The sequence below is a fragment of the Talpa occidentalis genome, unplaced genomic scaffold (genome assembly GCF_014898055.3).
Source record: "Talpa occidentalis isolate TD23 unplaced genomic scaffold, MPIMG_talOcc4v2.1 talOcc4.7, whole genome shotgun sequence".
Classification (NCBI taxonomy): Eukaryota; Metazoa; Chordata; class Mammalia; order Eulipotyphla; family Talpidae; genus Talpa; species Talpa occidentalis.
Window position 1 is genome coordinate 4,762,609 of NW_023605083.1, and position 14,359 is coordinate 4,776,967.

The following is a 14,359-nucleotide window of genomic DNA, read 5'->3' on the forward strand; positions in this document are numbered from 1 at the left end:
GCTACAGGTGGGAAATGGCCTGAGGCAGGGCCTAAGGCCAGAAGCAGATTTGATCACAGGGCCCAGAGTCAGAACTCAGGACTCCGGCCTCCAGCCCAGGTGGTCTTCCCCGCCCCCTCTAAGCCGGGGAGCAGAGCATCATCCTCTCAGGCCAACCGCTCAGCAGGAAGGCCGTGTGGCTTGGGCCGGGCACTTAGCCTGCCCACATCTCCGCTGCTTCCTCTGCGCACGAGCTCGCTTGCTGGGAGGCCCGTGGGTGGGAGGGTGGCGCTCCTGGCACAGTGAGTGCCCACTAAGTGGCAATTACCGTGATGCAAGTCAGGCTGGCCTCACCAGGCAGGGCTGGGGAAGCCAGGGTGATTGCCAGCAAGGCCCCCACCTGAGAAGCAGGCTGCATGGGAGAGAAAGACCAAGAAGGTGCCTTCAGAAGTTGTTTTAATTCAGTGTCTTGCCCGGTAATCACCAGTGAGACAAGAGCGAGAAGCCATGGGGGACGCTTCGCGGCTGAGGGGAGGCTGTATGAGGGAGCGAGGGGCAGAGGCGGAGGTCTTCGGGAAACAGTCTCCAGCCCGGCCCCTCTGCCACCTCATGCCTGCCCAGCTGCAGGGTCGAGGGGCCCAGACACCAGCACCAGGATAGCCTGGGAGAGAGATGCTCCCTCCTGCTGCAGCCTGGAGGTGGGGCACCTTGGCCACATGCTCACTGGGAGCGGTGCCCGGCCGGGCCGTTAGGTGTACAATGAGGGGAAGGGCAGTTCTGCTGTTGGCTGGAGCCTGCAAGGACAGAGGAGATGACCTTGAGATGCCAGTGTCACGGTGCCCGGCTTCCGGGACCACTTCAGGACGCTGGACACCCACCACCTCTCCACCTACCAGTTGTCGGGGCTCCAGACGGTGCCCAAGGCCTCCATGAGGTGGAAAGTGTAGGCGTGGCGTGAACGGCCCGATAGGTTCCGCTCGCTCTTGTGCACCACTTCCCCGTGGATGAGGACCAGGGCCCCTGCGGGATGTGAGCAGCGAGGAGGACCCAGACCCACACCGCCTTAGGGCAGCGAGGACCTGGGCCTCCTCCCCTGTCAGCCTGTCCCTGGGAACTCAGGTGGGAGGCTGGGCTGCTGCACGGGTTCCCTGGGATCAAGTCCCTTCTGCTGTGGCCTGTGCCCCTGGCAAGCCTCAGCAGGCACAGCCCTTCCTGGGGGTGCTCCCGGAATCCACCAGAGGCTCCCTGTACTGTGCCAGGAACGGGGGAGGGGGGGGCCACCAGTGATCCCCAAGGGGGAATGAGTTGTCTGGAAGGCAGAGGGTGCACTCACAGCTGCTCTGCGCACACCCATCATCTCACCGATGTGTATCTCCCCACTTTACACTGGGGGAAACTGAGGCTTGGGTTCAGCTGTTTACTCAAAGAGATGGTCGCGCCAGAGTCCGGATCCAAGCCCCACTGATCCGGGAAACCTGGCACCAGCCCAGGCGCTTCCGACTTCGCAGCCCACGCCCCACCTTCCCCCCTTCTGTGACTCCACAGCCCTCGATTGAGCTGGGTGGTCGCACTCATGAGCGCAGCCTCCACCCTCTGCCGCCAGCCCGCCTACCTCTCCGCACAGGTGTGGGCACAAAGAGGCAGTCATCCCGGGCTGGCTCTGCCCCCAGGAAGCTGGTGCCTGGCCCTGAGCCCGCCGGCGCCCGGACCATCCTTCTGGACACGCCACCTGCAGGCCCAGGTGAACCCTTTAACCTCCCTTTCTTCTGGGTCCCTCTCCCTGGGTGGGGGTGGGGGAAACACAGGTGTCCTCACCGGTGTGGGAGCCGGGGATGAACCAGAGGCAGCCATTTTCCAGCGTGGCGTCCTCCAGTGCGATCCACACGCCCAGCACCCGGCCCAGGGGCTCCGTGTACAGGAAGGAGGCGTCCTGGTGAGCCGTGACTGGGACAGCGCCTGCCATGAGGAGCCGGCCTGCCTCCCTCGGCCCCATGCCCACTCCTCGGCCTCTAAGCCGCCCAGGCCCAGCCTCCACACCATGGTTAGAAACCCACACCTCCTGGCCCAGGCGCTCTGGGCAGGAGACTGTGCCTCTTGAAGCTTCCACTTCCTCAACCATCAAGCGGCCCCACGCTGGACCTGCTTCGTGGGGTTACTGGAGGGACCCGTGCGGTAAAGAATGAAAAGTGCCCAGTACAGGCTCCCGCCCTGATCACTTGCTAAAATGCAACACCACTGTTTAATCCCAGGCAGTCACCCTTCCCAACCAGGGGCCAGCCCCTGCACGCCCTGCGTGAGCCCCCGGGTGTGAGACCAGGAGGTGGGGCTCCAAGGGGGGTGACTGACCAAAGCTTCACCTTCTGACCACCCTTCCCACGTGACACTGGGGGCCCAGCCGGCATGGAGCCAATGAGCAAAGGACCTTGGTCTGGAATAACAAAGAAAAGGGGTGCTCGTCTGGCTCCCCTCCTGCTGGGGAGCTCTGTGTTTTCTAAGCACCCAACTTAGGGGGACTTTGACTTTGGAGGAAGGTGCCCTAAAGTTGAGGGCTCCAAAGCATTAGGAGGAGGAATGACTGGAAGGAGTGGGGACCCTGGGCCCAGGCCAGGGGTGGTCATCCCTCAGGGCACTGCCCTTGACCTGAATGGTGGGGAGGAAGGGGCACTCCGCAGGCCCACTTGGGCTCATGCAAGGAAGGAAAGAGCTGCCTGCAAAGTGGTGAGCTCCCCGTCACCAGAGGTATTTGAGCAGAAGTCGAGAACTGCCTACAGGGGAGGCTGTCAAGGGTATCTGTGCATCTGGTGGGGTTTGAAATTACATCAGCCACCTCTAGGCTAAGGCAGTGGTCCAGCAAACTTGTTAAAAATACAGGGCTTCCCTGGTGGCGCAGGGTTAAAGTCTCAGCACCATCAAGCTATCGCCAGCCACTGCAGCCTGAGTTCAATCCCCGGCCAGGTTGCTGACCTACATGGCGCAGCAGACCTCTCCTGTCTCCCCGCTGCTCCCCTCAGCAGTGTATTTCAGTAGATCCACCTGTTCTGCTCCCCACTCTGTCTCTGGTGAATCTTCTCACCCCCGCTCACCTCTGGCCTGCACCCCAGTCTTGCATAAATAAATATGCATAAATAAATAAAAGAAATCTTAAGAAAAATAGATTCCCAGATCTGGCACCCCCTACCTACTCAAGAAATGGGGCCCAGGCATCTGTTTTTAACCAGCCAGGAGTTGCCGCCAGGTCCAGGACCCACTGTGCCAAGACTCCAGGACACCTCCCAATCCCGGCTGCAGGAAGGGTGGGAGGCGGCCCTTGGCCCTCGCAGCACAGGCTCTCAGACATCTCAGCACACGCTCGCCCCTCCTCCCTCCGAGGACCCAGCCACTGCTCACGTCCCAGATCCCCCACCATGGCCCTGGCTGGGCCTGCAGCCTGCTCCGGCTCACCTTCGCCACCAAGGTGAGGTTGCTGCAAGAGAGAGGGAAGGCCCAGTGAGGCCACAGGCGATCAGGGGGAGCAGAGGCCCACTCTGGCCTGTGGGGTGCTCTTCCCTGGCCATCTGTGGTCGCCTCCAAAGGTTCCACATTAGCACTCAGCCATTGAGCACCTATTGGGATCCAAGGCCAGGAAGGCTGACGAGACAAAACTACCCACAGGGCAGGGAGGCCCAGTCTGTCCCGACGTCCCTAACGATGCAGAGAGCTGGGCCTTGAGCTCAGGAGCAGTGTTTCGGTAGGGAAGGAAGGAGTCCTGGGCTCCCCTTCCCGCCTCCCAGGAGTACCAGCCGCCTTAGCCAGGGGAGACTGATTTTACATGTTGTCCCCCAACTTGAAAATAATCATTCCTCGGGGAGCAGCTTTGGCCCCTGGCAGGAGGGGCTCTGCGCACTTTACTAAAGGCAGACGGAGGCTGAGAGGGCAAGGAGCTGACCTTGAAGATGTACATGCTCTGCACCACCACCGGCATCTGGAGGCCCAGACTTCTGACCAGGGCCTGGGAAGGGGGCACAGGTCACGCACATTCTGTCCCTTCACATCTGGCCCATCCCACACACATACCTCTGCTCACCTGCACCTTCGGGGAGTGTGTGACACACCTGAAGACAGGGTCGTGGGCATGCAGAGCTGCAGGACAGAGGTGGGCTGACAGGCAGTTCCCAGCCCCCATGCACCCCCTTGGCCACCCCGGACACCCTCCCCATGCTGTGGGCACCCTCCCCTGTTGTGAGCTCTAAGGGCTCTGCTTTTTATAGCTAATTAATTCTCCCCACATGGCCCCACACCCTCCCACGACCTTATCCCTGTCCTGTAACCATCTGGGACCCCCCCCCAGTGCCCTGACTGGAAGGAATCCCTCACTTGGCAGCAGTCTCAGTGCTGCCACTTCATCTTGTGAAATGGCGTGACTGTCTCTCTGGTGGAAGCTGTTTTCTCCTCTGTCCAGCGGGACCGGCAGACGGGCTGGCCGCCCAGGAGGCCACAGGGCAGGAGGGGCCGCCGCAGATGCAGCCACAGCCCAGGCCAGGCGCGGGGTGGGCACTCTGACCACTATTTGCTATATTGTTATTATAAAAAGTAAGGGTTCAACAGACTGAATTCCACTGGACAATACGCCTGAAAATGGCCATGCTGGCAAATGTGATGTGGTGTGGTGTCCATGGTATTTTTATGAGCTTCCATGGTATAACTTGAAACTTAAAAATAAACAGCCTCTTGCCACCAATGTGGACCTGGGGGTAGGGGGTGCCTGGAACAGGATTTCTAAAATATGGCTGGAAGGCTGAGGTCCTTGGCCATTTTTATGGGCTCTCTGGACCAGGGGGAGCCCACAGCTCTTAGAACTGAAGGTGTTTGCACTGGCATGAAGCTGAATTCCATCTGGGTGAGAGATGTGATCATGAGCTCAACAAAGGCGGAGACAGTGGCTCCTGGTGGCGAAACGTGTACACTGCAGTCACCTGGGGACGGGGACGCGTTCCCATGGAAACAGGCACACTACACGCTTCCTGCTCAGGCTGTGGGACTCGGAATCTGCATCATACAGCGTCCCTCAAGGACTGAGACTTACTGGAAAATCCAATAAATACAAGTGGATTCCTTCTCTTGTTGAAAAAAAAGCAATCTACAAGATCAGTAATAATATGTGATCCTGGGGGGAGAGGGATTCCTAGCTTGCTTTTGGGTCTCAGAACAGGGACCATGTCAACATGTTAAGGGTTCCTTAAGGAGGTTCCAGGAAGCAGCCAGACCCACACGCCCTCGTGCCCCAGGCCTGGACCACCCCAAGCCAGGCACAAAAAGCTGAGGGTCCACACATGACACCTGTGTATGGGGCGGGGGAGGGGGGAGGTCAAGTGGACCCTGCTTTCCAGTGCCATGTCATGAGATTGGCATCACAAGATAGAGAAATGCCACCTGCCACTGACTTACGTGGGCACTGGAAACGTCCCCTACCACTCTTCATGCCTCAGTTTCCTCATCCCCTCCCCCCAGGATCCTCCTTACCGTGGCCGATTTTGTTAATGGCTTTCTCTGGAGGCACCAGGAAATTTCCTGTGGCACAGGAACAGGGTAAAGTGGGGATGGTTGGAGCCAGCCTCCCATGGGCATTGCGCCTCAGCACCCTCCCACCTGGGGGACAGATGCCCGAGTCCAGCCCCCCTCCCCCAACTGCTGGGCCCAACTCCTAACCTTTCTGGTCAAAAACGCCTTTCTCAAAAAAGAACCGAATCTTGTCACCGCTACTCAAGAAGTAGTCTGTGCTGCCCTGTGGGAAGGGGACATCAGAGGGGCTAAGAGAACATCCCGGGTCAGAGCTGGGCCTGGCAAAGAGGGCAGAGGACCCACAGTGAGGCCAGGAACCCCAGGGCAATCCCACACTGCCCACCAAGGCACAGACCATGGGCAGGAACCCCATGCAGCAGCAGCACAGCTGGAAGTCTCAAGCATGGAATTTCTTAGAAACTAAATCACGTGATTCAGACACTCCCTCGTGGTGGGATTCAGGGCACTGACATCAAACAGGCCTGCTTCCCGGGGAGCCTTGGGCCACTGGCTTCACCTCCCAAAGCCGCGGTTTCCTCATCGATAAAGGGGGACTAAGAGGATTGACCTGCCCAGGCCTGCTGGAGGCTTCAGGAGAGGCCGAGTCTTAGAGCCATCAAGGACACTCCCCGAGCTTAACTACCAGGAGTCCAAGCCAGATTGTCAGGACCCGCTGTGTGACCACAGTCAGGTCACCCACCTTCTCGCAGAACACAGATGCTGTAACTGTACCTGTCTCATAGGGCATGATGATAGGGGTGACAGGTCACTCTAGAAGGTACCAGAACAGTCTTTGGAATGTACTCAGTGCCACATGAACACCAGCTTTTATTACTGTCACAGGGGCCCGTCTCAGTGACGGACAAATACAAACTATTCTTCATCTTCTGTTTTCTTAACCTCTCCTTGTTCATTTTCATATCACGTTTGATATTTCTTAGCATCCTATGGAAATGACGCTCCAGAAAGATGCCTGTGGCTTCCGCCGCCCCCGTGACCTCCCACCACCACCTATGTCTCCTGCCTTGCTGCGTGGTGGCCCCTGACCCCCAACCAGGGTTCCTCAAGTGGGCGCCCTCCTTCTGTGTGGTCAGCAACCTGCCTGGCCCTTCCAAAGCCCATCCCACTGAAAAGTAAAAGTTGTGGCTCTTCCTCCTCACCGGGATCAAGGTGCAGGAAACAAGTCAGGAAAGCACCAGCCATTGTGACAACATTAGAGAGGATGATACTAAACATGATCTTTGGTAAATAGATCATTTACCAGAACGAGTGAGACGGTCTAACCAGTTGGAAGGAGAATTCCCAGAGCCACACACCCCTAGGCGGTAAGGAACACCGAAGGGAATTTACAAATCAGGCAAAACAGGTCCTGGGGGAACCACCGCATTCTGCCGGACCCAGTTCATGTCCAGTTTTTTTTTTTAAGATTTATTTATTTATGCATACAAGAACTGGGGTGGAGGCGATAGCTGCGGGGGGTGAGAGGATTCACCAGAGACAGAGTGGGGAGCAGAACAGGTGGATCTACTGAAATACACTGCTGAGGGGAGCAGTGGGAGATAGGAGAGGTCTGCTGCACCATGTGGGTAGCTCCCTGGCAGGGGCTCGAACTCATGCTGCAGTGGCTGCGGATAGCTTCATAGTGCTGAGACTTAGCCCCTTGCACCACCAGGGAGGCCCCTCATCTCCAGTTTGTGGGGGACAAGCACCACCTGCGTGGCCATCAGTTCTGTGCAGCGTTGTGACATACAGCAGGTCCCAGATGACGTTTTGTTCTCAGCATCATCACTGGACAAGGAGCACAAAGATGGATTCCTGACGGGGGCTGTGCCTGGAGTGTGTCATTCTCCCAGCTCTGCGTGCATTTTCTCTGGCACAGCACAGATGGGCCCGGCAGGTTCACGGAGGGTCTCCACAGGCCCAGCCTGAGTGAGTGGGTGGGGGGGTGATGCACCCCGGGGATGGTCTCCTCTCTAGGGAAGGTTTCTGCCTTGCACCCTGAGCTGTCAGGACACCCCAACCCTGAATTGGTATAAATAGGTCAGAAAATAAGTGAAAGAATAAGTAGAAATGATTATTCCATATTAGAGGTATTTGGGTCTTACGAAGAGTTTGCTGGTGCTTTAGTGACAGAGCTGTGCCCTGGATACTCTGTCCTCCTCTGTGTCAATAAGGCGATGCTAAGATTGGTTTCATTATATATTGTTTCACTTAAACTCACAGTTTCCGAGAGTCTATGGATGATGCTGAGTGAGGACTCCCTGTAACTCATGATGAAAGGTGGGGGCAAGCTGGAAGGGAGCGCTGGGCAGGACACTGACCGTTTTTGCTGATACACATGTCAGTCTCTCACAATGTCAATGCGAACGGTGAGGGTTACTGCGTGCCAGGCATGATAACCAAGAGAGGGACACTTTCTCCTCCCACCTCCTGCCCCCGGCTGCTGGTCTCAGGACATTCTCAGAAGGCAGCTTGGAGGACAAAAGATGGGACCCCTCACTCCTCAGAGCCCTGAGTGACCTGTCTCTGGACACAGGACCCCGACTCTGCTTCCCCTAGAAGGGCTGAAGGACGCTGTCCTTCTAGAATGCTTTTCCTCTTAGACTAAATACGATTGCCAGGCTTGGGGGGCCCCTGTAATTCCCCCTATGCCCACCAGGTGGCAGGAGCTCCCCGGCATGTGTGCGCGGCCCTCCACTGCGCTGGGCCAGGCCTGGAGGCAGAAGGGGGTGGACTGCTCAAACCTTTGAACTCCCCAGTCTCAGCGTACAGATCAAACTGTCCATTAGGTCACTTGTGGGGTGGGGGTGGGGGACAGCAGAGTTTCTAGCCTCACTGGGGGGGGGAGGGTAAGATTTATACAGTGGAGCCCCTTGGAATCTCTGGGCTTATTCTGGGTTACTGGCCCCACAGGAGAACTCCTTAGGAAGTACAGATCAGGGCCTCCCCGGTGGCGCAGCGGTTGAGCGCTGGGTTGCGAAGCTGCCCGCAGCCTCTGCAGCGCCGGTTTGATCCCCGGCTGCTCCCCGGCCACCGGAGGAGGGTCCCGCATGGCGCGCAGACCTCTCCTGCCGCCTGCTGCTCCCCTCAGCAGTGTCCTTTGGTCCTTCTGCCTGCTCTGCTCCCCGCTCTGGCTCTGGTGAATTCTCTCACCCTCCCGCGCTTCTGACTGTACCCAGTGCTTGTATAAATAAATTAAAAAAATAAATAAAAATGAATCTTTAAAAAAAAAAAAAAGGAAGTACAGATCAGCAGGGACCTGGGATCAGATCTGAGTTCAAATCAAGTGGTGACCGTGCAACTTGGGGCCAGGGAGCCAAGCCTCATTTCCCCCACCTGTCGAACAGGGGCGTGGATTCTTCATGAGGCAAGGGAAACACATACAAGGCACTAGGCCTGGAGTCTGGTGCAGGAAAGGCTCTGGGGTCTGACTCCTTATCAGACAGAACAAGCCCAGGGCCTTAAGGCCCAACATCCCAGGCTGCTGCTTCTGGCCAGAGCTGAGCCCCCCATCAAAGAACAGACCCCACTCTCTCCTGCCCCAGCCACCCACCTGGACTCGCAGCTGCTCGTCTTCCTGGGTGGAAAACTCCGTGCGGCAGTGGAGAGGCACATCCATGTCAGCCACGATCTCGCTGATCCTCTGTTGCAGAGCTGCACACTCGTCTGCAGACAGGAATCCTTCCAGCACCAGGAATCCATCCTCCCGGAACTGCAGGCAGGAGTGAGACTCAGGGTTCCCCCTGCTCTCACATACTCCTTTTTTTCCTTTTCTTTTTAAAGATTTATTTATTTATTTATGTACACAAGAGCTGGGGCACAGGCCAGAGGCATGGGGGCGAGAGGACCCACCAGAGACAGAGTGGGGAACAGAACAGGCAGACTGACCAAAGCACACTGCTGAGGGGAGCAGCGGGCGAGACAGGAGAGGTCTGCTGCGCCATGTGGGTTGCTCCCTGGCAGGCTGGTGATAGAACTTGTGCTGCAGTGGTTGCGGATAGCTTCCTAGGCTGCATCCTAACCCCTTGCGCCACCAGGGAAGTCCCTCACATGCTTTATAAGCGCGCCCCCACCCCAGATCTGAAGCTGTGTGAGGGCATGACCAAGTATCCTGGTCATGGCTCTGTTCCCTACCCTGAGCGCCCAGTGAGGAGCGGTCAACATTGGCTTGAAGGAAGACAGGAGGAAGGCCACTGGAGAGGGGAGGGGCCCCTACCCATTCAATGGGCTCGAATGGGAATGCGACCTCATTCATTTATTCAACGAACACTGACTGTGCACCTACTGTGTGTTCCAGACATGGCTTCCGGCGCAGGAGATACAGCGATGGGCAAGCCCGTCACAATGCCTGCCCTCCGGGAACCCACGTCTAGTGGAGGAGGCTGGCGTTGAGCAGATGGGCACACATGTGAACATGCCGCCACAGTGTGAGGGCAAGGAGGGTGAGGGCAGGCGTGGGATCCAATGGCAGAAGCCTCAGTGACCACTGGGCAGGGAGGGGAGAGAGTCAACGGAGACAGTGGCCTGGAAAGAAGGGCCCACAGGATACCGGGAGTGGGAAGGGGAGAGCAATGACGCGGGACGCCTGAAGCCGCTGAGCTCAGGAGGGACATGAGGAATTGGCAAGGCTGAGTGAAGGTGGGGGTGCAGGGACGGGACTGGACCGGGCAGGAACTGGGCTTTCCCTGGGTCCCCAGGGCAGCCAGTGGGGGTTTAAAACACATGGCTTAGGGGCCTCCCCGGTGGCGCAGCGGTTGAGCACTGGGTTGCAAAGATGGCCACAGCCTCTGCAGCGCCGGTTCGATCCCCGACCGCCGGGCGAGGGTCCCACATGGTGCGCAGACCTCTCCTGCCGCCCGCTGCTCCCCTCAGCAGTGTACTTCGGTCCTTCTGCCTGCTCTGCTCCCCGCTCTGGCTCTGGTGAATTCTCTCACCCTCCCGCGCTTCTGACTGTGCCCAGTGTTTGTATAAATAATAAAAATTAAAGAAAAATAAAATAAAAGTCATTGTTTAAAAATAAATAAATAAATAAAAATAAAACACATGGCTTATTCTGATTTTCCTGCAGTCCTCATTTCTGAGGTTATAAGAGATAGGAGAGAAATATCTGCACTTTTGCTTACAGAGCATTCTGAAGTCTTAACCTCAGCAGAACCTGGATGTCCCATCTCGTAATCCCTGTGAAGTGTCTGATTTCCGGGATTGGCCCCCATTCCTCGCCCGCCCCCCAGTCCCCCGTGGATGCCCGGTCCCGGCTTCAGCACACAGGATGCTGGGACATTCACCACCGCCCACCCTGGGCTGCTGTCTCTGGGCAGCTGTGCAGGCTAGACTTGTAATGCCCACATCAGCATCGCGTGCCACCTCCTTGGCAAGAGGGTCACCCGCAGCAAAACTGCATGCCCGTGGCCCAGACACTGCTAGGACTTCTGTTGAGACAAGCAAACAGGAGCAAAGATGTAGGAACGGGGGTGTTCACTGAGCCCTGTTCAGTGGGCTGGAGCTACCTAACGTCAGCCCAAGCGGATTCGTTCAGTAAAGTATGGTTCATGTACCTGGACACAACACAGCTGATGAAAAGCCTGTGTAGACAAGACTGCTGACCCGGGGCTATGTTCCCCGTGCATTGCACAGTGGGGACAGAAAGGGAAATACCAAGTAGTTTCTTCGTGCCATTGTGAGGACTTGGGGAAGTGCTCTGCTCTCCCCTCCCCGATCCTCAGACTAGCCAGTGGGGGAGAGCAGAAGTGCCCCCTTTACGGGCACATGGCAAGAACTTGCTAAGCAGTGGGAAATCCGATGGCTCTTTTAGAAGATTCCAGGGCTGTATACCAAAGTGTTAACTCTCAGCGTTGAATTTATGGGTGGTTTTTAATACTCTCCTTTGAGCTTTTCCATAACTTTCTGCATTTTCCCTTGCCATCAGGAACAAACAAGGTTGTTTTTAAAAAGTCTGTGCGGCAGTAATTCCCAGGAGTTAGCTCTTCCTGTTGGGACACAGGCAGGACGCCTGCCTGGCTCCGGACGGGGAGGTCCCTGCTCCCCAGCCCCGCCCCTCACTGCCGCCCCCCTCCCCAGGCCGGGACTGTAGATCTGAGGCTTTATTCTGGTTTCGGCCACATACACATTCCCGCCCCACCCCGGGTGCTGTGGCCTGGACATCCTGGGCTGAGCGTACGGAAGTTAGAGGCCATGGCTGGAAATCCATCCCTCTGGGCTAAAGTTTCCTCTTCTGTAAACTGGTAGGGGGTGGGGTGGAGTTCGGGGCAGGGGACCCCCCAGAGGTCTGAAGGGGCCTCCCATTCCAGCCCCCAACCCTGCAGGACCCTACCTTCTGGAGCTGTGTGGGGCTCAGGCTGGCCATGAGGACTCGGCAGGGCTGACCAGGGCTGTGCACCAAGGTTGGAGAGGGGAAAGTTCAGAAGGACAAGTGGCCAGAGCCACTGGGTGGCCACGGAAAATTTAACCCTTCCCTACCCAGAGAAAACCCCATCCCAGGGGCCTCCCCTGGTGGCGCAGGGGTTGAGCGCTGGGCTGCGAGGCTGCCTGCAGGCCCTGCAGTGTCAGTTCGTTCCCCGGCCCATCCCAGGGGCCTCCCCTGGTGGCGCAGCGGTTGAGCGCTGGGCTGCGAGGCTGCCTGCAGCCTCTGCAGCGTCGGTTCGTTCCCCGGCCACTGGCGAGGGTCCCACAAAAAACAAAACAAAAACTGTTGGAGCCGTCCGATCATGCGCAGTGTTGCACAACACGTGCCATCAATTAAGTTTCACTTTACCCTTGCCTACTAAGCCACAGGTTTTTCCTGTTAATCAAATGAGACAGAGGTACGATGGGAGGAGCTACCAGGATATAAGAAGAGAACCTAGAGGTCAGGAAGGTTATTGCGAGAGGTTACTGCGAAAGGAGCGAAGAGGTCAGGGAAGGTAGAAAGACAGGGAAAAGAAAGACATGGAAAAGTAAGAAAAGGTAAAGAAAAAATAAAGAAGCAACCGCTAGCGTCAAGTTGTCTCAAGCCCCTCATTTCAATCCTCAGCCCTTCTCTTTTCGTGCCTACGAATCCCGCGTAGCCTCGGGCCCCCAGCCAAGTACACACATGCCTGTCTGAGCCCTGCAAGCTATGCCCCAGGAGTTTCCCTGCTGGCTCTCACTTTTAGTTCTACTCCCAGCTCCAAACCTGGGTCAGTTCCCTGCTAATCCAGGATTAGCCCTTCCTGATCACCGCAGTTTTGAACTGCTCCCCCACCTCTTTTTTTTTTTTAATAGAGGCATTTTATTTATTTGTTTGTTTGTTTTGTTTATACAAGCACTGGGTACAGTCAGAAGCACAAGAGGGTGAGAGAATTCACCAGAGCCAGAGCGGGGAGCAGAGCAGGCAGAAGGACCGAAGGACACTGCTGGGGGGAGCAGCGGGCGGCAGGAGAGGTCTGCGCGCCATGTGGGACCCTCCTCTGGTGGCCGGGGAGCAGCCGGGGATCGAACCGGTGCTGCAGAGGCCGTGGGCAGCTTCGCAACCCAGCGCTCAACCGCTGCGCCACCGGGGAGGCCCTCCCCCACCTGTTTCTACCCAGAAACCACCACCCGCTGGCTGCTCACTTGTGCACGAGGAGTGTCCAGCCCAGGTGTCACCAATCACCTGACCGCCAACCAACATCTGCTCGCTCACTGACCTTGATGGAGAATTACAAAGTCCCTGCCTGGACACCGGCATCAACATTTAGGAGGGGAGCTGCAGGATGGGCCTGTGGGATCAGCACATCAGCCAGGAGTGGCTTTGCATTCCAAAGGCAGAAGAGACTTGCCACGGTCCCTTCCAGCGCTGATGCTAAAATGCTGGGTTCTGGGAGGAGAACGGGAGTTTCTATCAGTCTGCTGCTCAAAGGAAGGTAAGAGCAGCTTCGGAAGGCGGACCCAGAAGCCATGCTTCCCAGCCCCACCCTCAGGCCCAGGGTGCTCGGTGGCTGCAGTCCTGCTGGCACGGCAGAGGCCGCGGTGGGGACAGCGCATGCACACCCACCCTCGCAGCCGGCCCTGCGAGCGGCTGACCGTTCTGGCTACAGCTTCTGAAAACCAGCCACGGCCTTCCCTGAAATGACACTTCTGAATAGTGCAGGGACACTGTGTCTCGGGAGGGAGACGGACACTGCTCAGACCTCGGGAGCCTTGGCCCCCAGTCAAGTCGTGTTTTCTGGGCCACTGAGCTGCAGGGCTGGAGGAGGGGAGAGCCCTGCCTAGAGCCCAGAGGCCAGAGGAAGAAGCGGTTCTTGGGTGGAGGTGGGGTGTGCAGGCAGGACACAGGGCCATTTGGATAAAGAGAACCAAGGCCAGCCCGCCGCCGGCCCGCGCCAGGCCAGGACAGGTGGATAGACGCCCGTCGCGTCACTCTGGACCAGCTGCTCCTCTGGGAGCCCCACCAAAGGCTGTTAAGGGGGCTCAGCGAGGCCAACAGGGTCCTGCCCGCACCTGGGCCTTACTTTCCCCACCTGTAAACTGGGGGTGCGAGAAGTGCTTCCAGGTGAGGGGGCTGCTGTGCTGACAGAGCGATTGGCCCACGGCCTGGCACATGGGCGCTGCCCAGAGCCATCAAACTTGCTGGTGGATGCGATGCGAGGGGGGTTTTATTTCATTTTCTGCAAGTGTTTCCGCTATTTTCCCAAGTGTTCCGACTTACTGTTGTAATCGGAGAAAAGCCCGCCAGGGTGGGGGGGTGGGTTTGAAGCAGCGTGGCCAGCCCTGGGTGGCAGGGAGGGGGACAGGGAGAAGGGCTGAGCCTCCCACTATTTGCTCAGGCTTCGGGAAGAGAGTGGTGGTTCCAGTGTTTCCCCAAAGCTGGCTTGGCAGAACATTC

The 14,359-nt window shown here is 57.5% G+C and overlaps 1 protein-coding gene across 5 annotated transcripts; it reads right to left on the reverse strand.

The window, feature by feature from the left end:
- Positions 1-297: 297 nt before the first annotated feature.
- Positions 298-13,472, reverse strand: PHYHD1 (phytanoyl-CoA dioxygenase domain containing 1). Of its 5 annotated transcripts, none has more exons than XM_037492825.1 (12): positions 13,108-13,472; positions 11,849-11,906; positions 9,071-9,229; positions 5,665-5,740; positions 5,479-5,526; positions 4,043-4,098; positions 3,905-3,967; positions 3,421-3,442; positions 1,795-1,923; positions 1,592-1,708; positions 873-999; positions 697-773 (listed from the first exon to the last, which is right to left on the reverse strand). In XM_037492825.1, exons 2-12 carry the CDS (start codon positions 11,879-11,881, stop codon positions 728-730), a joined length of 876 nt encoding a protein of 291 aa, XP_037348722.1. In that variant the 5' UTR covers positions 11,882-11,906; positions 13,108-13,472; the 3' UTR covers positions 697-727. The 5 variants fall into 5 exon arrangements, with proteins under 5 accessions (XP_037348725.1, XP_037348724.1, XP_037348722.1 ...); XM_037492826.2 differs by lacking the exon at positions 13,108-13,472 and adding an exon at positions 11,995-12,180; XM_054689087.1 differs by lacking the exon at positions 13,108-13,472 and having other exon boundaries at positions 11,849-12,180.
- Between the last annotated feature and the right edge of the window lie 887 nt (positions 13,473-14,359).

Excerpts from the sequence above, each read along its gene's own strand:
- PHYHD1 (XM_037492828.2), bottom strand. The coding sequence starts at position 11,881 with ATGGCCAGCCTGAGCCCCACACAGCTCCAGAAG. Across the intron at positions 4,099-5,478 it reads CATTAACAAAATCGGCCACG|CTCTGCATGCCCACGACCCT; the intron begins GTAAGGAGGATC and ends TCTGTCCTGCAG. Across the intron at positions 3,968-4,042 it reads CACACTCCCCGAAGGTGCAG|GCCCTGGTCAGAAGTCTGGG; the intron begins GTGAGCAGAGGT and ends CCCCCTTCCCAG.